Source organism: Myxine glutinosa, chromosome 14, assembly GCF_964187855.1.
Source record: "Myxine glutinosa chromosome 14, kmMyxGlut1.1, whole genome shotgun sequence".
NCBI classification, from domain to species: domain Eukaryota; kingdom Metazoa; phylum Chordata; class Myxini; order Myxiniformes; family Myxinidae; genus Myxine; species Myxine glutinosa.
In genome coordinates this window covers 43,034,443-43,059,019 of record NC_136274.1, presented here as the reverse complement: position 1 = coordinate 43,059,019, position 24,577 = coordinate 43,034,443, and the positions used below count along the sequence as shown (strand labels likewise).

The window sequence follows — 24,577 nt, the reverse complement described above, 5'->3', positions numbered from 1 at the left end:
CGCGGTTTGCGGCCCCTCCTTAGTTGCGGCCAACGGATCGACTATCCGCACCTTCGGCCCGCGCAACGTCACCCTCTGCTTCGGCGGCCAACGCTTTGCTTGGACGTTTGTAACCGCCAACGTGCCCGTGGCTCTGCTAGGCGCCGACTTCCTCTGCGCACACGGACTGCTGGTGGACGTCCAACGGCGTCGTTTAATCAACGCTGAAACCTTCAGCTCCCTGGTATGCACATTGAGCAGCTCCGCGCCGACCGAGCTGGCATGCACCGTCCCGGCGGCGAACGAGTTTGCTCGCCTGCTCACGGAGTTCCCGGCCCTCACGCGGCCGACGTTTTCGGCCGTCGCAGTACGGCATGGGATCGAGCACCACATACCAACCACGGGCCCGCCGGTCTACGCCAGGGCCCGCCGCCTCGACTCAGCCAAGCTCGCCGTAGCGAAGGCCGAATTCGACGCGTTGGAGCACCTCGGCATCGTGCGGCGCTCCGATAGCGCGTGGGCCTCGCCACTGCACATCGTGCCAAAGCCGGGGGGTGGATGGCGCCCGTGTGGCGACTACCGCCGTCTGAATGACGCTACCACCCCCGACAGGTACCCGATCCCGCATATCCAAGACTTCTCCGCCCGTCTGGCGGGACGGGTCATTTTTTCGAAAATTGATCTCATACGGGGATATCACCAGGTACCTGTCAGGGCGGCCGACGTCCCTAAAACGGCAGTCATCACGCCGTTCGGCTTATTCGAATTCTTGCGGATGCCGTTTGGTCTCAAGAACGCGGCTCAGGCGTTCCAGCGCTTGATGGACGGCGTGCTGCGTGACCTGCCGTTCCTTTTCGTTTACCTGGACGACATCCTCGTCGCCAGCACGTCCCGGGCCGAGCACCTCCTCCACCTCCGAACACTGTTCGAGCGCCTCAGCGAGCACGGCCTCATCGTCAACCCGGCCAAATGCCACTTCGGCACGACGGCCGTTGATTTTTTGGGCCACCACATCACCAAGAACGGGGCCGTGCCGCTGCCAACCAAGGTCGAGGCCATCACCACGTTCCCGCGTCCCCGCACCATAAAGGCCCTGCAGGAATTCCTGGGAATGGTGAATTTTTATCACCACTTCGTGCCCCGCGCTGCTCACCTCATGCGGCCCCTCTACGAAGCCCTCCGGGGCAAGCCGGCCAAGCACGACATCGTCTGGTCCGCAGCAATGGATGCGGCCTTCCAAAGCTCAAAGCGGGCCCTCGCCGACGCAACACTGCTCGCTCACCCGGTGCTCAACGCTCCCATCGCCCTCACCACGGATGCCTCCGACTACGCGGTGGGCACCGTCCATGAGCAATGGGTGAACGGGGTTTGGCAGCCACTCACTTTTTTCAGCCGGCAGCTCCGGCCGAACGAGCTCAAATACAGCACGTTTGACCGGGAGCTCCTCGGTCTACACCTGGCCGTCCGCCATTTCCGCCACCTCCTGGAGGGCCGACCTTTCACGGCGTTCGTCGACCACAAGCCGTTGATTTACGCCATGGCCAAGGTCACGGAGCCATGGTCGGCCCGCCAACAGCGCCACCTCTCCGCTGTGTCGGAGTTTACCACGGACATCCGGCACGTCGCCGGCAAAAACAACGCCGTGGCCGACTGTCTTTCCCGGGCCAGCGCGAACGCGGTCCACCTGGGCGTGGATTTTGCGCTTATGGCGGCGGACCAAACCACCGACACCACGGTGCAAGCCCTCCAGGCGGCGGACACGGGCCTCCGCCTGGCCGACATCCCCTGCGCGGACACTGTCCTGCTCTGCGACGTCTCCCAAGGCCAGCCTCGCCCCATCGTGCCCGTCACCTGGCAACGCCGCATCTTCGCCTCCCTCCACGGCCTTTCCCACCCGGGCCGGAAAGCTTCCCAGAAGCTGGTGTCGGCGCGTTTCGTCTGGCACGGCCTTCGTCGGGACGTCCGCGATTGGACCAGCGCCTGCACGGCCTGCCAACGGGCCAAGGTCCACCGACACACCCAGGCCCCGCTGGCACCTTTCACCGTGCCCGAACGACGTTTCGACCACGTCAACGTGGATCTGGTGGGCCCCCTCCCCCCGTCACGGGGGTTCACACACCTGCTCACCATGGTGGACAGGACCACCAGGTGGCCGGAGGCCGTTCCCCTCGTCTCCACCACCACCGCCGACGTGGCGCAGGCTTTCATCGCCACCTGGGTCGCCCGCTTCGGCGCACCGGCGGACATCTCGTCAGACCGCGGACCACAGTTCACCTCCGAGCTGTGGGGCGCGGTCGCCCGCAACCTGGGGGTCAAGCTCCACCGTACTACGGCCTACCACCCCCAAGCAAACGGGTTGTGCGAGCGATTCCACCGCTCCATGAAGGCCGCGCTCATGGCCGGCCTTCAAGACGGTGGTTGGGCCGACCGGCTGCCGTGGGTCCTTTTGGGCCTTCGCACGGCCCCCAAGGAGGACCTCCAGGCATCCACCGCCGAGCTGGTCTATGGCCAGGTGCTACGCGTCCCGGGCGAATTCGTGCCCGACGCTACCAGTCCCTGGTCCGCAGCTCACCAGCGCTCGGACCTCCAGGAGGCCGCCCGACGGTTTGCCCCCGTGCCGACATCCCACCACGGTGACCCCCGGTCCTACGTTCCCCCAGCACTCCGCACAGCGGAGTATGTTTTTGTGCGTCACGACGCACATCGGTGGCCACTCCAGCCGCCGTACGACGGGCCCTTCCGGGTGCTGCGACGGGACGACAAGTCGTTCGTCATCGACATCGGCGGCAGGTCGGACCGGATTGCAGTGGACCGCCTCAAGCCGGCGCACGTGGACGTCGACCACCCACCACGGGTGGCCCTTCCGCCGCGGCGAGGCCGCCCCCCGTCCACGGGGCCCCCCACTCGACCGCCCACCACCTCACCGGACCCCCTCCCACGACCCGCCAGGGGTCGCTTCGGCCGGGTCATCAGGACCCCCCTCAAGTTGACCCTGCCGGTGCAAGTCGATTCTGGGGGGACGTGTGTAGCGGCTGCCGCTGGGGTTTCACAATCGCCTTGAACCTATCAAGGACGCGGAGCGATCACCATGCCGGGCTCGTCCAGGACGCCCGGGCAGGCCCGCGCTCAACTTGCCAGGCCTCGGTCGGGACGCCCGGGCATGCCCGGGCAGGCTCGCCCTCAACTTGCCAGGCCGCAGCCAGGACGCTGGGCCACGCCCCCTGGCGCCGGGCCTGGGCAAACCCCCTGGGTTAATAGATATATATTGCTGACCGATAAACGGGTTTTCAGAGTGCCTGAGTGTTTGATTTCAATAAAGCAACTCAGATGAATTCCAGCTTTTTGTCGCGTCCATTCTTCTGATCGACGTGGGAGCCCTAGCTCCTTCAGTATCATTGTAATGTAATAATCAAACTTTTCTGCAGGGAGAGAGAATGGAAATAAAGTCCAACAAATTATTTCCACTGGTCCCAAGTCCCATAAATAAAGTTTCCAAAGGACCAAAGTCCAAAAAATAAAGTTCCCAAAAGTCCCAAGTCCAAACAATAAAGCCATATCCTTGTCGGCACCACAGGACCTCACTCCACGGAGACCCCCACACCATCCTGTCTTGCCATGGAATCGTGGTATGTCGTAATGCAGTCGCCAGGCAGTCGTATCTCTGCCGACACTGGTCCTACTGCTGTCGTCGTCAGTCTCCCATAGCCGCAGGGGAGACGTGGCAGTTCTTCTGTAGTCGATACGCAGCCGCAACAGTGTCGGCCCGTAGTCGGGAAGATGCCGCAGGAAGGCCGTATGGCATTCGCATCTCTGCCGTGCTAGCTGGTGGGGCGATTGCGGAAGACTATGAGCGACTGGGTTGCGGCCGCTTTACGCTCTTATTACGGATACCGATGACAGCATGGCGGTTCCATCACGACAGCATGGCGGATTTTTTTCGAGTGCGACTGAGCGCGCCGTTTTTAAACATTTAAAAAAATATTTGGCCCCTTTGCGGCTCTTGCCGACTGCAGCCGACCTTGGGAGGATAACCACGACTACAGGCGACCGTCCATTACGGTTTCATTATGCCTGAGTCACACATAGGCGGATTTGTCGGCGACTACTGGCGACTGGAAAAATCGCCACCACCCGCCGACAATCGTAATGAAACCGTAATGGACGGTCGCCTGTAGTCGTGGTTATCCTCCCCAGGTCGGCTGCAGTCGGCAAGAGCCGCAAAGGGGCCAAATATTTTTTTAAATGTTTAAAAACGGCGCGCTCAGTCGCACTCGAAAAAAATCCGCCATGCTGTCGTGATGGAACCGCCATGCTGTCGTCGGTATCCGTAATAAGAGCGTAAAGCGGCCGCAACCCAGTCGCTCATAGTCTTCCGCAATCGCCCCACCAGCTAGCACGGCAGAGATGCGAATGCCATACGGCCTTCCTGCGGCATCTTCCCGACTACGGGCCGACACTGTTGCGGCTGCATATCGACTACAGAAGAACTGCCACGTCTCCCCTGCGGCTATGGGAGACTGACGACGACAGCAGTAGGACTAGTGGCGGCGGAGTTACGGCCATTGGCGACAGAGATACGACTGCCTGGCGACTGCATTACGACATACCACGATTTTCAGGCCAGGTATAAATAGGGGTGGACATTTCAGCTCACTGCAGTATGGTCAAGGTCTACCAAGGGTCTCTCTACCAACATCTATCATGGATGATGAACATAGGATGAAGCTGGTCCTTCTGAATGACTTGGCAGCACTGGACCAAGATATTGCTGCGAATGACCTACTGCTGGCTCATGCTGAGCTCCATTCCATGGCAAGACAGGATGGTGTGAGGGTCTCCGTGGAGTGAGGTCATGTGGTGCCGACAAGGATATGGCTTTATTGTTTGGACTTGGGACTTTTGCGAACTTTATTTTTGGGACTTTGGTCCTTTGGAAACTTTATTTATTGGACTTGGGACCAGTGGAAATAATTTGTTGGACTTTCTTTTCATTCTCTCTCCCTGCAGAAAAGTTTGATTATTACATTACAATGATACATCTTTGTTATTTGTTATTGCACATCAAACATCTTTATGCTTCATGTCATACATCATTGAAATGAATAAAGGGAAATGTAAAATAGAGAAATAAAGATTTAAAAAGTTGTGTGAATCGTCTCCAATCGCGGGCGGTTTTATTGCAGTCTTGCGGACAGCGGAGTAAACCGCCACCCGGCCCCAATGCAGTCGCCGCGATCCGCCATCGGTCGTAATCTAGCCGCCAGACTGTCGCCACGCTGCCGCCGTGCATCCGCAATGCAGTCGTCTTCGATCTTCGACAGTCGCCATCCCACTCGGGGCGTCGTCGCAATGCAGTCGCAATGTGGCCGCCTGCAGTCGCCATACTGCCGCCTGACCATATTTGACCGCCCGAAATCGCCAGTGGTCGCCGAAAAATCTTGATCACCGGCAGTCGCCAGTAGTCGCCAAAATATCCGCCTATGTGTGACTTAGGCATTACGATTGTCGGCGGGTGGTGGCGATTTTTCCAGTCGCCAGTAGTCGCCGACAAATCCGCCTATGTGTGACTTAGGCATTAACGTCCACCAACTAATGCCGCCACACGAGATGTCCAGTCCAGAGTCGGCGAGCTAACGTAACAGGCAGGGGCGCCATTAACGAATTCCTGCCCAACATACTTTGGGAACTTCATCAACATCACAGCTACAACCTTTAATAGCCTCACCTGAAGACTAAACATGGAAATGACTCCTGGTCAAATATGCATGTAAAGTATATGAACAAATGATGCATTATAGAAAAGAAACCTTTCAATTGCTACCTGTCAGCAATCGTAGACTATGTTTGTGCAGGTATTTGGTTTCCACTTGTTCCAAACACTCCAGGTGTTAAAGTTCTTCCCTGTAAAACCGGCTTAAATATAAATAAATAGTTGTGTTGTACCTGTAAATTCATGCTAATGGACAAAACAGCTTATGCCATCGAAAGTAGTCCACTATCTTAAAGTTGGATTTGTAAATTTTGACTTTTCTGAAGATCAATGCGCAGTAAAAGATAGAGTATCGTTGGGGGTAAGATGACCACCACCACCCCCTAGTACGACCTCCTCGGCCCCGTTTACGTGTCCTGTATCCTGAACGTTCACACCGAATACTCTATGAGTGATGGTGTAGCGGGCAATTTGGAAAATGTTCATATGCTGAACTGAAGGACTGGCCATCTTGACATGTGTGTGCAGGGGGTATGTTGCCCCCATCTTTCCTCTCAAGAGAATCCTGCCCCACCTTCTTGGCAGGGGTATTTGTTGATGCATTTGGATGTCCGTCTCTGCATTGGTATGGCATTTTTTTTTTTTTTAAACAATTAACTCTGACTCCAAGGGTAATCAAACCCAAACAAAACGAGAAAGCATCTGAAAATGCAAAGCCAGTCACTGCTTCCGTTTGTAATTGTTGTCTTCTTCTTCTTCCAGTTCTTCCAATTGTTACCAGTTGTTGTCTTCTTCTTCCGTATGCTCAAAATAAAGAAAACAAAATGAAAATTTATGATTTTATGCAACCTTAACCTTTGAGCTTTAGATCTCAAAAAATAATCAGCTTCTAGCTTTTGATTGGTGAACCAATTATGTGACCCGATATGCAAATTCTTAAAATTTCAGGTCAATTAAAGGAAAATTGATGATTTTAAGCAACCTTGACCTTTGACCTTTTGATCTAAAAAAAAAAACAATCGGCTTCTGGCTTTTGATTGATGAACCAATTTAGTGATCTAATATGCAAATTCTTTAAATTTCTGGTCAATTGGGTGGAAATTGGCAATTTTACACAACCTTGACTTTTGACCTTTTGATCTAAAAAAGCCAATCAGCTTCTAGCTTTTGATTGGTGAACTATGTCAGTGATCCAATATGCAAATTCTTTAAATTTCAGGCCAATCGGATGAAAATTGATGATTTTAGGTGACGTTGACCTTTGACCTTTTGACCAAATTATTAATTTGACTTCTCTGTATTATCATAATAAAGCTTTGATGAAAATTTGATGACAATAGCTCAAATGGTAAAAACGTTACGGCTTGGACAGACACACACACACACACACACACACACACACACACACACACACACACACACACACACACACACACGATTACAAAACCCCGTCTCCTGCTGTGCAAGGGACGGGCTAACAACTGAATGACAAACATTCTACAAAATGAGAAAGGAAATTCTTAATTAAGCCTGGATATTACAACAAAAACGTTTTTGAGATGTTGCATCCCTCCAACATTGAAGGCGTCATTTTAAAGTCTCACGCCCATAAGAGGGCCGTAGGAGGGACCTGTTTTGGCTACCTAACAACCCATACACACATTTTGAGAAAGCAAGATTCAGGAAGGTGTGATGATGTTGCCACAAGCAAACTCTGGCCTGGGTTATAAACTATGCCACATGACATTCTATTTGCTTGATTATTTGGGCAAATCACAGTAATAACCATAGCAGACATCACTTCATGGTAATCTAGAAAGCCTTTGCTGCTGTGTGTTACATGAGGGTGAAGCAGAAATGCTATTATCAAACCAGGTGCAAGTCGGCTGATACGTCGGCAGACACTGAATCTTCGCTCGGCCGAGGTCGTTTATTCCTGATACATGAACGAGCAACATGCTTTTTTAGGGGAGAGCGAGAAACATGCGTAGGCTTTTTTTAGGGGAGAGTGAGCAACATGCGTAGGCTTTTTTAGGGGAGAGTGAGCAACATGCTTCGGCTTTTTTTAGGGGAGAGCGAGCAACATGCGTAGGCTTTTTTTAGGGGAGAGTGAGCAACATGCGTAGGCTTTTTTAGGGGAGAGTGAGCAACATGCTTCGGCTTTTTTAGGGGAGAGCGAGCAACATGTGTCGGCTTTTTTAGGGGAGAGCGAGCAACATGTGTCGGCTTTTTTAGGGGAGAGTGAGCAACATGCGTAGGCTTTTTTAGGGGAGAGCAAGCAACATGCGTAGGCTTTTTTAGGGGAGAGCGAGCAACATGCATAGGCTTTTTTAGGGGAGAGCGAGCAACATACGGAGGCTTTTTTAGGGGAGAGTGAGCAACATGCGTCGGCTTTTTTAGGGGAGAGCGAGAGCCACATGCATAGGCTTTTAGGGGATAGTGAGCCACATGCGTAGGCTTTTTTAGGGGAGAGCGAGAAACATGCATCGCCTTTTTTAGGGGAGAGTGAGCAACATGTGTCGGCTTTTTTAGGGGAGAGCGAGCAACATGCGTAGGCTTTTTTTAGGGGAGAGTGAGCCACATGCGTAGGCTTTTAGGGGATAGTGAGCCACATGCGTAGGCTTTTAGGGGATAGTGAGCCACATGTGTAGGCTTTTTTAGGGGAGAGCGAGAAACATGCGTCGCCTTTTTTAGGGGAGAGTGAGCAACATGTGTCGGCTTTTTTAGGGGAGAGCGAGCAACATGCGTAGGCTTTTTAAGGGGAGAGTGAGCAACATGCGTCGGCTTTTTTAGGGGAGATTGAGCAACATGCGTAGGCTTCTTCCAACCAAAGCGTTCAGCATGCCCTGAACCGATTCCGACAATTTTATTGTCACTGGTCATGCATTAGAACCCACATATTCTGGAATCATTCTATCATTATCCTTGATCAGAAGAAGCAGTGCTAGACCATTTTGTGAAAATTTTACAAGGATTTTTGTCGATCAACGAATGAAAGAATGAATCAATACTTGATGATTATGTACTTTGCTTGTGTTTGACTTATAGTGTGGGCAGCATCAATTGGCTTGCTTTACCTGTTTGCAAGGCAGCGATACGTCAAGGGCTACTTAGGCCCAGCCACCTGCAGGTGAGACATAAAATAATTTACGAAATATTTTGCATTCCCAAAGCGCTAATATTCCCTACTACTTCTTGCATTAAATGTTCCAAACAAATTTGACTTTCTGATATGCGTACTTTCCAGGCCACCAGGATTTTTTTTTGCCAAAAGAACGATGATGACCCTTTCTGGACTTGTTGCCATTGGCCTACTCAACCATTGTTTGAAACGTTTCCTCGGTGTGGAGTTCGACGACTACGTTGCAAACATCGCCCAGGCTGCACCAGCTGTTCTGCTGTTCGTCTGAAAATTATATTCTGGAGATAAAAACGTTCATGGAATGATTGTGTTAAGGGAACCCATGCAGCTTGTAAATTGGTTATAAGTTTTAAGTTGCTTCCTTTTTTTCATGTTTAAAAGATTCTTGCATTTAACCTACAGTTCAATGTGATTATTCAGGGTCGTTAACTCTTCAAATATTACATCAACATGAGGATAAATAGAATAATATAGTTATTTTGGTGTAAAAGCTTCTTAAACTAGAGTTCATAGAGCACCTTACCCCATGCAGCGTTAAGTCTATAATTAAATTGAAATAAAATAATGATTTTAAAGGTCATATAAATAAAATTCTGGAAGTTCGCCGCCATTCATGTAGCGTCTTAACATTTACACACCACCTTATTTAACACGTTAAATTAGTTATTTGTGGCTGTTGCTTGTGTCCTTTATAATATCCCTAAAAACAGTAAGATTCCTGTTTGGAATGATTTTCAATTTTGTTTGACTGCCATCAGATAGACAGAGTAAAGAGATTTCAGTGTCCGTATGTTTTATACCTCTCCCACCCCACCTTCCCATGCCCCCCCCCCCCCAAAGCCCTCTCCCTCCCACAGATCTCTCGATGTCCCTGCTCTCAGATGTTGTGTTTGTGTTCCTCCCCCTCTCGCCCCATCTTGTCTACCGCTCCCCATGTTATATGTTTTATGTGTCGGTTTGTCTTTCTGTGTGATTAATGTTAGCTCTTTCACGAGCCTCGATCTTGTATACAAAAAAAAAGAAAAAAAAAAAAAAAGCTCCTCTGTGTTTACACATTTGGGACGAATTCAGAGCCAAAGTATTGTTAAACTGCAGGTTTGTTTTCTGATTCCGGTCCTATTTGTGTTCAAAATAAAACATTCCGTTTAACAAAGTTGTTCCTCCATCGTTAACTAACGTTTGTAGACGGCCGGACAGACAAAGACGTGAACCAATATTGCTTAAGCCCGCTTTTCACTTTGTGTGCACGGGGTAAAGATGGGCCTTAAAGCTGTGTTCTCATGAGAAGCCAGCTGTCCCCTGGAGCTCCAGCAGTTGGCAGCTGATCTACCACCGGATACTTGCCTAGGGTTTCTTTTCAAAAAATAAAAACTATTTTTGAAACTCCAGAGTTTTTTTTTTGTGTTCACTTTAATTCAACTTCAGGCAATGAACACTGAGTTGGTCAAAAAGCCTGATTATGATAGGCCTATCTAGCTCAAGTTTAATGATTGGTCCTGCTCTTGTACGTCCTGGGCATGACGAGGACGATGAAAACAAGTGACTCACAGGAAGAACAAGAAGAAAAAGACGCAAAATGTCACAGCCCCCACCGTGGTTTTAGTAATTTTGCTCCATGGAGTTCAAGGCTGCCAGTCGGCCATTTCTGGTCGGATGACTAAACAAAATGTTCTGCATATGTATACTCATGTGTTGTCTTTGTACCAAGTTTGAAGAAAATCGGTCCATGCATGTCTGAGAAATGTTTGGGGATACATTTAAGTAATAAAATAGCTTCCAAAAGCGTGGGGATAAATGTCCATCATGAACACCTGGCATCATATTTTCCCTCTTCTGGGAAATAGAGATTTTAAAAAATCACATCCACTCAATTGTTGAATCTTCCAATCATATTATAAATTAATAATAAATACAGGTGTGAATTAAAATGTTATATCTAGCCATTAACATGAGCCTTCACAAGAAAGACTTGTTCTTCATTCCACTTCATCTACTTGTTCTTCATTCTCCTTCATCTATTTAGTCACTTTCCTTTTTTTATATAATGCTATTTGTAGCCCATAAGGCGGTGTAGCCCGTAAGGCAATGCCATCTAGAACAGCGTTTGTCTGCCCGTATGTCCCCACAAACGTACACCAATCAGAGCTGAGGATCTGGTCACATGACGGGCAGGTCAGTCTTTAGTAACCATTACAGTTTCATATTTTAGTAAAAGGAAATATAACAACCTTCTGCGTGGAACGTTTTGGGGTCCCAGCTGGTGTCGTAAGGTAGGTATGAGGTTTCAAAAATTCCTCAATAAAATTATGATTTTGAAATTGACGATACGGACCTGCTCCAAATCCGGAAGTAAACAGATGATGACAAAGGGCCGGTTTGATAATATCTCAATATCTATGTCCATGTCTGACGTTCGACTGAAGGTGGCACAGGAATGTGGAATTTATTGGTTCCATGGTTTAGCATTCACCGTTTACAAATTGCTTGTTTGCTTTTATCCTCCTACCCGTGCATAGTACGTGTGGGTACCTTGCAAGTATATCGCTAAAAGGAGATGCGTCCATCCATGTGTGTGCATGTGTGTGCGTGGTGTGTATATGTGTGGGGGTGTTGTGTGTGCATGTGTGTCGTGTGTGTGGTTTTATATATGTGTGTGTGTGTGTGTGTGTATGTGTGGTGTGTGTGTGTGTGTGTGTGTGTATGTGTGGTGTGTGTGTGTGTGTGTGTGTGTGTGTGTATATGCATGTATGTGTGTGCATGGTGTGTATATGTGTGGGGGTGTTGTGTGTGCATGTGTGTCGTGTGTGTGGTTTTATATATGTGTGTGTGTGTGTGTGTGTGTGTGTGTGTGTGTGTGTGTGTGTGTGTATATGCATGTGTGTGTGTGTGTGTGTATATGCATGTGTGTGTGTGTGTGTGTGCATGGTGTGTATATGTGTGGGGGTGTTGTGTGTGCATGTGTGTCGTGTGTACGGCTTTATATATATGTGTGTGTGTATGTGTGGTGTGTGTGGTGTGTGTGTGTGCATGTGTATGCCTGTCATGTGTGTATGTGTAGGTATGTGTGTCGTGTGTGTGTGTGTGTATATGCGTGTGTATATGCGTGTGTGTGTTTATGCATGTGTGTGTGTGTGTGTGTGTGTGTGTGTGTGTGTGTGTGTGTGTGTGTGTGTGTGTGTGTGTGTGTGTGTATGCGTCGGTATGTATATGTGTCGTGTGTGTGTATGCGTGTGTGTGTGTGTGTGTGTCTCGTGTGTATGTGTAGGTATGCATGTGTGTGTGTGTGTGTGTGTGTGTGTGTGTGTGTGTGTGTGTGTGTGTGTGTGTGTGTGTGTGTGTGTGTGTGTGTGTGTGTGTGTGTGTCATGCGAATATGAAGCAGTATGCCCTCGAGCTTTAGCGGTTCCTGGTGTCATCGAATAGGAAAAATGGTAAAGTTGGTAAGCAAATAAGCGATATACCTGGTTAGGAAGTTAGTAATTGAATTACTTGTTTGGAAGGTTAGTAATCGATATATTTGGTTGGAAAGCCATCATCGATTTACTTGGGATGAAGGCTAATAATCGATTTAGAGAACTTAGTTGGAAAGTAAGTGATCGATTTACTTGGTAAGAAAGCTAATAATCGATTTCGTTCTTTAGAAAGCAAATTTCCTCGGTTGAAAATCAAACAATCTATTTACTTGGTTGGAAAGCTAATTATCGATTTACTTCGTTAGAAAACAAATAATCGATTTACTTCATTGGAAACAAACTAATAATCGATTTACTTGGTTGAAAGCTAATAATAGATTTACTTCATTGGAAAGCTCATAATCGATATACGTGGTTGGAAAGCTAATAATCTATTTCCTTTGTCAGAAAGCGAATTAATCGATTTACTTGGTTGGAAAGCTAATAATCGATTTACTTGGTTGGAAAGTTAAAAATTGATTTACTTGGTTGGAAAGCTAATAATCTCTTTCCTTGGTTGGAAGGCTAATAAATCGATTACCTTGGTTGGAAAGTTAACAATTTATTACATTGGTTGGAAAGTTAACAATTTATTATCTTGGTTGGAAAGTTAACAATTTATTACCTTGGTTGGAAAGTTAACAATTTATTACCTTGGTTGGAAAGTTAACAATTTATTACCTTGGTTGGAAAGCTAATAATAGATTTAGTTGGTTGGAAAGCTAATAATCGATTTACTTGGTTGGAAAGTTAAAAATTGATTTACTTGGTTGGAAAGCTAATAATCTCTTTCCTTGGTTGGAAGGCTAATAAATCGATTACCTTGGTTGGAAAGTTAACAATTTATTACATTGGTTGGAAAGTTAACAATTTATTACCTTGGTTGGAAAGTTAACAATTTATTACCTTGGTTGGAAAGTTAACAATTTATTACCTTGGTTGGAAAGTTAACAATTTATTACCTTGGTTGGAAAGCTAATAATAGATTTAGTTGGTTGGAAAGCTAATAATCGATTTACTTGGTTGGAAAGTTAAAAATTGATTTACTTGGTTGGAAAGCTAATAATCTCTTTCCTTGGTTGGAAGGCTAATAAATCGATTACCTTGGTTGGAAAGTTAACAATTTATTACCTTGGTTGGAAAGCTAATAATAGATTTAGTTGGTTGGAAAGTTAAAAATTGATTTACTTGGTTGGAAAGCTAATAATCTCTTTCCTTGGTTGGAAGGCTAATAAATCGATTACCTTGGTTGGAAAGTTAACAATTTATTACCTTGGTTGGAAAGTTAACAATTTATTACCTTGGTTGGAAAGTTAACAATTTATTACCTTGGTTGGAAAGCTAATTATCGATTTACTTCTTTAGAAAGCAAATTTCCTTGGTTGAAAATCAAACAATCGATTACCTTGGCTGGAAAGCTAATTATCGATTTACTTCATTGAAAACAAATAATCGATTTACTTGGATGATGCACCCTGTTTTACACAACCTTATTTCACCCATTAAATTAGTTAATCATGCTTGTTGTTTGCACACTTTGTGATGTCCCTTAAACAGTAAGTTTCCTGTTTGGAATAATTTTCCATTTTGTTTGACTGCCACAGGCAGACAGAGTAATACAATTATCCTACTCCTCTGTGCACATGCATTATCAGACCGAGATTCCGTACAATTTACCAAATTCAGAGACAAAGTACTGTTAAACAACAGGTTCATGTACGATTAATGTTCAAAATATAGGATTGAATTGAAATTAACTTGTTCCTCGATCACAGACCGATGTCTGTAGACAGATAGAGTGTACCAATTGCTTGACAACAACCAAGAAAACAAAACAACCAACAAGCAAGGCCACAACAACAACTATTATTTGGTATAAAATATCCTTTTGTGGGTGTTTTCTATCATTTTACATCATCCTTAACACTCACAGATAAGCATGCCATACGTTTGTGAAATATAACACAACTCATTGGCTTTTGATTAGGTAGGTTGGGTAGGCAGACCTTGTTTTACAAAAATATATTCCAAAACGGGGTCCTCAACATTCTGCCATGCAATTGTACCTCCTAATCATTTGTTTGTACTTTTTGATTTGCAGTGTCTTCTGGTATTTACATGCACGCAAGGTCTGATGGGAAGCTCTTTAACAAATTTAAAGCAAAGACTAAAGTACATAAAGTATTGATAAGATAACTTATTGTCATGTCTGAGGCTCCGGTTAAGACAGAAACCGCAGCACCTTGACCTTTAGTCTCAGAAGATGGACCGAACGATATTTTATTGCACTGCATTAAATCCATTTATGCAACTTTAAATCCCCAAGGATCATTCAATTGGGCCAAAAATCGACGGTGGAAAATGCACATGGAAAACAGGCACCTCAAACATGTTTTCTTACCTTTTAAAATATTTATTTGTAAAGTAAACAGGTAAGAGGGCAAACAAGATGCTATAAACAAAAACGGAATGAACCAAGCAAGTCAAATGGACACAAGGAGGTAAATGGGAATATTCAAACTTATATGTACAATGATTGGAAATAAATCAAAACCGATCCCACTAAAGGTGCCACGGATCACGCTCAGGCAACAAAGGCAATAATGCAGGCAAGACTTCCCTTTTCTCTGATGCGTAGGGTGGACGCTGGACTCAAAGCAGCCCACTTTGGAAACCAGGTGTGAGATGAAAGCCAATAACGAGTGGCTTCCAAGAGCCGAAAGCCAAAAGGAGCATGATGAAGATCAAATACGAGGAAGGCCAGCGACGATCAGCCTCCACCAGGCCTTGTGGACCCCTTTTGTACCACAAGCAATCGAGGCCTCCTCCTCTGCACTCCGTCTTCTTCCTCCTTGCCCTCGAAAAACAGAGGGTGATCCCAGCTTGGGTCAATTCACTCAGAGAGAGACAAAACCACAATCAGTCCCCTCTAAAACTCCCCTGTGAGTATTTGTTTGTCCTCCTTCCATACGACGCTTTCTGATCTCTTCTCTGAAAACAAGAAGCCTCTTCTTATTCCTCGTCGACTGGTTTCTTTCTCGTTTTCCTCCCTTATTCAGGCGAGGTCTCTCATGTTCTCCCCTTCCTGAGCGGATTTTTGGCAGTCCCGCCCACGGGGCAGCACCAATAAAAAATAAATGCATGATGGGCCTTCCGGCTACACAGCACATTATCCATACACCAGAGGACAGACAAATGCTGTTCCAGATGGCATTGTCCTATGGGCTCCGCCATAAAAACATGGTTGCCAAACCACGTGACCAATGACATCATCACTTTTTTTCGCGACCAATTTAACCCTAGATCACGCTCAAGAAATTTCATACTGATTGGACCAAGTGTTCTACTTATCGAACGTCATAATGAAGGCACCAATGACATCCCTATAACATATCGAGGAGATCAACGGCTGTCAATCGGCAAATGCTCATTCAAGGCTTGCAGGAGGAGTTGGACAGACTTCCCCAGGACCGCATCAGATGCTTGGTACAGAGCATGTATCGGAGGTGTACAGCCTGCATCACAACTCAGGGAGGACACACACGATATTGAGGACTGCTGTCATTCTGTCCTTGACTGTTAGGAGTGTTGTGTCCATTCTTGTGTCATTTTGTTTTGACTGTATTCAGGTGCGTGCCTTTGTGTTGCAGTGCTGTGACTTTTGTTGCACCACCCCTTGTGATGTTCATTCTTTTTGTTTTTTTTTGTGATTGAGGCAACCTCTTGTTTATTGATATGTGTTTAGTAAAGATAGCTGAACTTTACCTCTGTGTTCAAATATTTTTCGTTTTTGCATGAAGGATTTCAATGAGTGTCCTTCTAAAGATTTGATAAGTTTATATTGATGTTTTGATAAGTTTCATATACATCTATATACTAGCGTGACTCTGCGCACTCCACGTGCCTCACCACACGTCGTTTCAGAGGGATAGGCATATTTGACAATTTCGGTGTCTTTTGGGTCTTCATGGTGTTTTGGATCTTCAGGGCCATTTGGGTCTTCATGGTCTTTTGGATCCTCTGGGCCATTAGGGGTATTTTGGGTCTTTGGTGTCTTCATGGGCTTATGGGTCTTAAGGGTCTTTTGTTTCCTCTGGGTCTTTAAGAATCATTGGGGTATTTTGGTTCTTTGGGGTATTTAAGGGCATTTAGGGTCTAAAGGGTATTTAAGGGTCTTTGGGGTCTTCAGGGTGTTTTGGGTTTTCAGGGTGTTTTGGGTCTTCGGGGTCTTTTGGGTCTTCCGGGTCTTCGGGGTATTTTGGGTTTTCGGAGTCTTTTGGGTCTTCGGTACCATTTGGGTCTTTGGTGCCATTTGGGTCTCCAGGGTCTTTTGGATCTTCTGGGCCTTTAAGGGTATTTTTGGTCTTTTAAGTGTTTTGGGTCTTTGGGGTCTTCAACGGTCTTTGTGGTCTTCAGGGTGTTTTGGGGCTTCAGGATGTTTTGGGTCTTCAGGGTCTTTTGGGTCTTCGGTGCCATTTGGGTCTTCAGGGTCTTTTTTTAGCATCAGGGCCTTCAATGGTATTTTGGGTCTTTGGGGTGTTTTGTGTCTTTGGGGAGTTTTGGTTCTTTGGGGTATTTTGGGTCTTCGGGGTCTTTTGGGTCTTCAGGGCCATTTTGGTCTTCAGGGTCTTTTTGAGCCTCAGGGCCTTCAAGGGTATTTTGGGTCTTTGAGGTGTTTTTGGTCTTCGGGGTCTTTGGGGTCTTCGCGGGCTTCAGGGTCTTTGTGGTCTTCAGGGTCTTTTGGGTCTTTAATGGTATTTTGGGTCTTCAGGGGTCTTGGTGGTCTTAAGGGTCTTGGGGGAATTAGAGGGTCATCAAAAGTCTGAGGGGTCACAAGCAGTCTAAACATAATTAAGAGGGTTAATTTAGAGGGTGTTAATTTTAATTGAAGAAGAAGAAGACAGTTTGGTCCATACATAACGACATAACCATATACGTTTACTCTATTATAATAAGATATATATTGTCGTGTCCATGCTGATAAAGATCAGACTCGTAAAATGATGCAAGGGGATAAATAAATAGAAAATAATATATGTCCGTGGATTTGGAATGTTAGCGGGTACTCAGCTCTGGTCCCCTTCACCGTCCGGGGTCCTCACAGGCCCCGCATCATTGCATGGGAAAACATGCCTTGGCGTGAAGCCGCGTTCACCGCCAATTGTGAACATGAAGCGAGCAGGCCCTCGCACCGTCCTCGTCCTGTGCTCCACAAAGCCCCGAGGTCTCTCAGGAGCACACAGCCGTCACAAAGTCAGCACCAACGAACCAGGGAAAGGATGCATCCGCTCCTCCATGCAGCCGAAAACAGAGCGAGCACGAACAAGAGTGCGTCCGCTTGTAATAAAACCCAGCGCAAGAACACGAGAGAAGAAAGAATGTGTCCGCTCGCAATAAATGTCCCAACTCGAGAGAGAAAATGGCAATGCGTCCGCCTGCAATCACATCCACGAAGCCAGAGAGAAAAAATGCCGGGACTCAATCTTTTTGTTCCCCGGTCTTGAACGTCATCCGATGACATCCGCGATTGCTCCACCCCTCGGGGTGGGGCCCCATGGTCCCTCCTACTGTCCCCGGAAATGACTCAATGTCTGATTCCGGGTACTTTTATATGGTGTTTTTAGTATAGGTGCAGAGTGCATGATGGTGTGCATGTAGTGAAGTGTCATAAGGAACAAACGAAAAATCACAGAGGCAATTTATACACAGGGGATTTACCCTAAGCTATATAGCACAAGAGCCATCCTCCGTATGGCCACACATCACACTTAATCCGAACATCCGGCCCTACTTAGTTACAGGAAGTGGCTACACGACATCCGGAGCATGGTAATCTACACAATCCTACCTGGCCTAAGGTATTCCATTGCCTACCCCCCACAAACGTAACAATATATGCAGACATATGGACAGACAAACGCTGTTCCAGACAGCATTACCCTACGCCGTAAAAAATACAAATTCCTGCAACAGTCGAACGTCACCACTGAGCCTGGCCGGCCGGTAAATAAAAGACTCGGGGCAGAATCGTTTTTTTCCTGGCCAGGGAATAGTTGGGGCCCTTAAGTTAAAATAATGAGGAGACGAATTACCATTTTAATACTCAGATCGCAGCATGTTGAGATTGAGTGCATGGAGTGCAAACTTACAGGCTGATTTAATGCCATAATTGCTCCTTACTTCCATGAGTAATTGCAACGATGACACAGGTGCCTTTATGAACTCTCACCATAACTTCTCATCTTCCCCCTTATGCTTGGAGCATTATTCCCAGATTGCTAGCATGAAAAATGGTGGATTATTCATTTGCAAGTTTAATTATTAAAAAGCACGCTTAATAATTTGCCCATTGCTTAGGACATTAATAAAACTTTTTGAAACACCATTGGCTATAATAATATAGAGTAATTTAACATGATTTTGCTAAAACCCGATGTTATTACTGGAAATAGTAATTGCAACTACACACATAACTTGTAAGTTCGTTTAACAATGTCAGAATCTAAAACGAATTGAACTTATTGTGCTTTCAATAATCGCTAAAGGAAAACGCACATTTTGGATGAACAATATTTGCTCGTTTGGATCCTCGTATTTCACAGAGCTAAACTTCTTAAACGAATGGTGTATATTACACTCTCGTAGCGAAGAAATTAATTTTCTCCTTGCAGGAAAAAATTGGGATAAATAAAACATCAATTCGTAGCATTTTGTAAGCGCTTATTCAACTAGAAAGCATCTGAAAATGCAAAGCCCGTCCGCGTCCGTTTTTTTTTGTAGACATCTTCTTTTCCATGTGCTAAAAAAAACGAAAACAGTTAAGACTAGAAAGAGTAATCAGAGATTGCAGACCCTCGCCAGGATATGTTGTGTGGTGTTTATAAGCTGTTATATTTGTGCGGTTTATTGATGACGTAGATTTATGTTCATACGGCACACAAACAGACCTTTTCGGTTTTATTGTATTGCTTCACATTCCAATCATACGTATTTTATAGAAGTACTCACATTCCAATCGTAAGTACTGTATAAACGTACGCGCATTCTAAGAATACATACACTACAGATAAAAACATGTTCCTAAAGCCCCCGCCACACCTTGACGATTTAGCCAGCGTATGCCGACGTATCAAAATTGAGTGCTGGTGTGAGTCATACGCTGGCATACTCGTACGTCGACAAATTTTGTGCATGCACAAAATTTGTCGACGAGCTCGGCGTACTACGACGTATGCCAGCATGCTTCAGCGTGCTCTTAACGTAGCCAAATTTTTCATACGTCGGCATACGCTGGCTAAAACGTCAAGGTGTGACAGCGGCTTAATAGACACTTAATTGACATATTCACATTATTCATTGATTTTGATGTTCAATACACTTTATAGAGAGTTGAACGCCTCCAAAGCAGTTTCTTGGCAAGGTTTATCCTGGGTGGTTTGCCATTGCCTTTCCAGCATTGTTCATGTTATATCCTTTTAAATGCTGAGCGTCAAGAAAGTAAGCAGCTCGTACCATTTTAAACGTCTTTGGTGTAACTCGGATCGGGTTTGAACCACGAACTTCTTAGAATCAGAGCTGATGTTCTAGTCATTACACCACTGAGTCATTTTCACATTCTTAATAGTACAGTACATAATTTATAGACATACTCGCCTTCTAATTGTATGAGGGTCGGTACAAAAGTAATGCCTCGTGTTTTATTTCTCACTAAATATAATTACAATCACAATGAAAACTCTGTAGAGCACATATCTCCACCAGGCTGAACAATTTAACTTTTGTTTCCCAATGATAGGCATCTGGCACTCCACCAAAATATAATTGGCTTATTCTTGTCACCTACCCAACTCATCCACAATGTTGAATTGTCACCTACCCAACATCCACAACACCACCCAACTCAAACTTGAAAGCCTTGAAAGACAGAATTGGTAGAAGAGGAAAAAATATATATATATATTGTTGCGGTTTTGAGAACCCACACTTGTTGTAAATATCACATCATTAAAGGTTAAAGGTAGCACCCCATAGGTAGGCCACAAGCAACACGTAGGTCACCATAGGACATCAGTTATTTCTTAGTATGTGTTAGATAAGGCCATTTTCCAATAGTTGAATCTGCGTTGCGTCAATCAAATAAGAGTAGGCCCTTCCGTCCATTTTTGCAGCCTCCCTCCAAGCGACGCCATTAAGCGTGCTCCAGTCTGTGCCCCATGACCCTTCCCAATTTGTTACACGCCTTTGTCAGCAGCGTTCGCCACCTCGCTGGGCTTCCGCCCAAACCAGCCCAGAAACCCACGAGGTAAGACCCGAGAAGAGGGCGGAGCACCAGGATGGAGGTGTGGCCACGTCAACCAGCCGTCAGGGCGGGGCCGGTAAGCCATAACCAGCCAACCAGGGCTGGAGTGACATCGCCTGACAGGCGTGGCTTTTGGGCTTCGAGAGCGTTCGCTGGCTTGATTATAAAAGCGCGCATGCAAAGCCCTCAAGAGGACTGCTGTGATTTGAAGGACTGCAAGGAATCGCGCTTGGTGAGAGGAATTATCATTGTGGAGAGTCCTGTTGTGATTACGGAGGACTCGCGAGTATAAGGACCTATGCGCTTGATCAAAGAGGGCTCGCTGGCATTGGTATTTCAAAGAGACACACTGTGGCAACCCGCTGTACTAAGGGTGAGCGCGCGGCACGCATTGCCACAAACTGCAGCGTGCGGGACACTGGGGAGGGGGGGTGCTTGGAGCGAGTAGTACGCATATTACGTACGCCAGTATACCAGCCTTCCCCCATCATTATAATTGTCTGCTCGCGTTACGCTATGTGAAGAGCTGCCTGCCGGGTTTTTCGTCAGCTGGACCGGAGCCGGACTGGAGCCTGGACACCATCGCCGGACCTTCCACCCTACCATCTGCAATCCCCGTGTGAGTGTCTGTATGTGAGACGGGCCCGTTTGTCCAGGGAATAAGTTAAGCCTGTCGTTAAGACTGCCCTGTGTACTTTTCCTTCCTCTTTCTTTCTTGTACATTCTATGGTTTCCTCTTCTCTTTGTACATTTGTTAATAAATTGCCCTGTTCTTTCTGGTTTCTCCTTAATCCGATCATCCTAGTCTTTTCTCCATTGAGTAAACGTGGCACGATCGGAACCGCTATAATTGGGTCTAGTCACAGCTCGGATCGCGGATTGCTATCTGCTCGGCATATCCCATCAATATCCGTGGTTCGAGCGGGAGTTATTTCCTTGCTTACTGGGCGGCGTTAATAAGTAGGTTATAAGAAGTCGGCTTACAACCCTAGTTAACGTCGTCCAGAAGCGACGTCATAACTCCCGGATCCCGTCGGCCAGATAAAAGACAAGGGGATTAACCCCCGCTTGATAAGGGGAGAGCCGACGTCGGAGATCCGTAACAATTGGTGTCTGGGAGTGAGATTTGGACCCGAAGTGCACCTAACGCACTCGAAATTACAAGCGGCTGAATTTACCAGCGGCTGAAATTTTATTAACACCCAAATTTGAGTCATGCCATGGATAGCCAAGGCGATCGGATGCCGGTGGGGGTAGATGAGGAGGAATTAGAATTATCCCAGGACCCCCGGGAAGAAGTGGGACAATTGGGAGAGATGGAGGAGGAAATTAATGAGGATGCAGCAGTAGGGGTGGCAGAGGAACAAAATGGCGGCACCGCGCACATGGCAGCGAGGGCCGAGCCTGCGGTGCCCATGGTTTCGGACCTGTATGCCCTCATGATGCAATTCATGAAAGAAAGCAGGGAAATAAAAAAACGAAACGCGGGAAACAAAAAAATGATAGGTGCCCAACAGAATGAAATAAATAAAGTAAATGGTAAGTTGGACGCCCAAAGTGATAAATCCACCCGGGAGCAAAAATAAATGGGTGGCCAGATGAAAGACGGGTTAAACATTTTGGAAAATGATATGGGAGATCAAATTGGGGGATTGAGAAATGAAGTGGGAAACCAAATTGGGGGATTGAGAGACGGGTTAAGTAATTTGGAAAATAGAATGGGGGAGCAATTGGGAAGTCAAATTTGGGGGTTGGAAAGCAAATTGGGGGGATTAGAAAGCAAATTAGGGGGCCAATTGGAGGACGTGGGTAGCCAAATGAAGGAAATGAAGGACGGGTTAACGGGGTTGGAAAACAGGATGGCCACCCAGGAGAACCAAATGGAGGGAATGAAGGACGGGTTAACGGGGTTAGAAGACAAGATGGGGGGCCAATTGAGGGAAATGGGGGATAAATCCACCCTGGAAATAAAACAAATGGGGGATCAGATAGAAGAGGTAAAGAACGGGCTGGAAGGCAAAATGGACGCCCAAAAGAATGAGTTGGAACAAATGAGGGTGGCATCTAAGAGGGAAATGGGAGAGATGGGGGAGGATATAAGGCGCGGGGTGAGCGAAGAGGTCGCGGGGGTACGCGATGTGTTAAAACGGGGTGAGGAGCGTGTGGAGAAGGAGGTGAGAAAGAGTACGGCTAGGTTGCAGGGGGGTATAGAGGAGTTGACGCGGGAAGTAGAGAAGCTGACGGTGGGACAAAAGGAGTTGGGGAGCAAGTGAGTAAGAACACTGACGTGATAGGGGGGCTGAAATTTGCCCAAAGGGAAATAAAGAAGGAATTAATAGCGACAAAGAAGGAATGTCAGATGGTACACGAGGGGCTGACAAAGAGGTTGGACGAGGTGGTAGAGACGTTGGGGCGAGAGAACGAGAAGTTAGGAAGCATATAGAGATGACCAAGGTGGCCTTAGAAGAAGAAATTGTGGGGGCGCGCCGGGAAATAGAGGAGGTGAAACAAAAGTTGGAGGAGGTAGAAGAGGGGGTGAGTGAAATTAAAAAGAGACGAAGGGAGACTAAGAATGAAATAAAGGAGGAGGTGATGGAATTGGTACAAGGTCTGTGCTCACATCGTGATGACGTACTTGCTAACCAAATAAAGAGTTTGCAGGTGGCGGAGGAGGAGCGAAGAGGAAGAAGCGCCGAGGTGAGTGGCGATATGATCGGAAATGTACGTGGTGTGAGGGGAGGTTCAGCGAGCTTGGGGGTTGGTATGGACCCGGGCGTCCGTGAGAGGCCAATGGTAAGGTGTGCGACTGGTCCGGAGTGTGTGGAGAGAGAGTGTGCGCAGGGATGTCCGACCATGGGGAGTGTGAGAGGTGTTGGTGAGCCGGGGTGTGCGAGAATGGAGTGGGCAGCGGGTTGCGACGAGGCGACCCTAGCATCGACACTGACAGGGGTAGTCTTTAGAGGTACGGGGGACGCACGCGAGCCCCCCGGAAATAGTGTACTGTGGGGGCCCGAACGGTTCGGCCCCGCGTTAATTCCGCAGGGAGCGACGCACGGGGTCCGGGCTTCGGGCGGCCATAAGGTTCCACTCGCGCCGTATGACGGCAAGAGTGATTTGAGGTCGTACCTGGCGCAGTTCGAACATGTGTGTAGGGGAAACGGTTGGAATCCGGACGAAGGTGGAGTACACCTCATGGGGGCGCTGCGCGGCGTGGCGGCGGAGGTTCTGACAGCCTCACCACCGGGTGCTATCACCCTGCCAGAACTCCGCGCAGCCTTAATTAATCGATTCGACGTGGAACAGCAGAGCGAGCTTGTTAAAGCTCAGCTCGCGGTGCGAAAATGAAAGCCCCAGGAGACCATCGGGGAGCTTGTGTATGACATTTGCCTCGCAGTCGGGATTGCACACGCAGACATGGCGGCGGCCTCCTAGGAAAGCCTGGCGCTGGATGATTTCATCCAGGCCTTCCCATACCCCGAGCTTCGGCAACAACTCGCCATGTGGCGCCCGTGGACTTTGAGCCAGGCGGCCGACGCTGCAGCCCGTTGGGAAGCAGCGAGGCCCCCGGCCCGAGGAAGCGAGCGCCACGCAGTGGCGGTGCGCCAGGTAGGGCCCGTGGCTGGTGGCGGCCCCACCAGCCCGCCCCCGAGAGGGGCCCTGACTTGGAGAGCATGGTCCGAAGGCTGGTGGACCAGTGCCTGGCGGGACCTGGACCATGGCAGGCGGCTCCGTAGGTGGCCCCCGGTAGGCCACGGACAGATGCCCCAATTCGGACTTTTAGGGGGGGGAAATTTTGAATTTCGGAGGCAAGCACCCTACCAGGTGAGGTGCTATGAATGTAGTCGGCTGGGTCACCATGCGCGAGAGTGTCGAGCTCCGTGCCGGGACGTGCTCTGGCAGCCAGAACCATCAACTCCGCCTCGTACGGGTCGGACTAGCCGACCCCAGACGCCCCAGCGCTAGGGCCAGGGAAACTAGAAGGTGCCGAGCATATAG

At 47.5% G+C, this 24,577-nt stretch overlaps 1 protein-coding gene and 1 long non-coding RNA gene across 2 annotated transcripts in view; one reads left to right on the top strand and one right to left on the bottom strand.

Moving 5' to 3' along the window:
- ALOX5AP (arachidonate 5-lipoxygenase activating protein) overlaps positions 1 to 10,219 on the top strand; it is a 36,393-nt gene extending 26,174 nt beyond the window's left edge. Inside the window, exons 4-5 of the mRNA XM_068135750.2 lie at positions 8,738 to 8,819; positions 8,937 to 10,219. Of these exons, the coding sequence (XP_067991851.2) occupies positions 8,738 to 8,819; positions 8,937 to 9,099 (245 nt within the window). The 3' untranslated portion in view covers positions 9,100 to 10,219. The remainder of the gene's footprint in view (positions 1 to 8,737; positions 8,820 to 8,936) is intronic.
- LOC137439715 (uncharacterized) overlaps positions 1 to 24,577 on the bottom strand; it is a 53,444-nt gene that overhangs the window by 11,806 nt on the left and 17,061 nt on the right. The gene's annotated exons all lie outside the window — the stretch shown is intronic.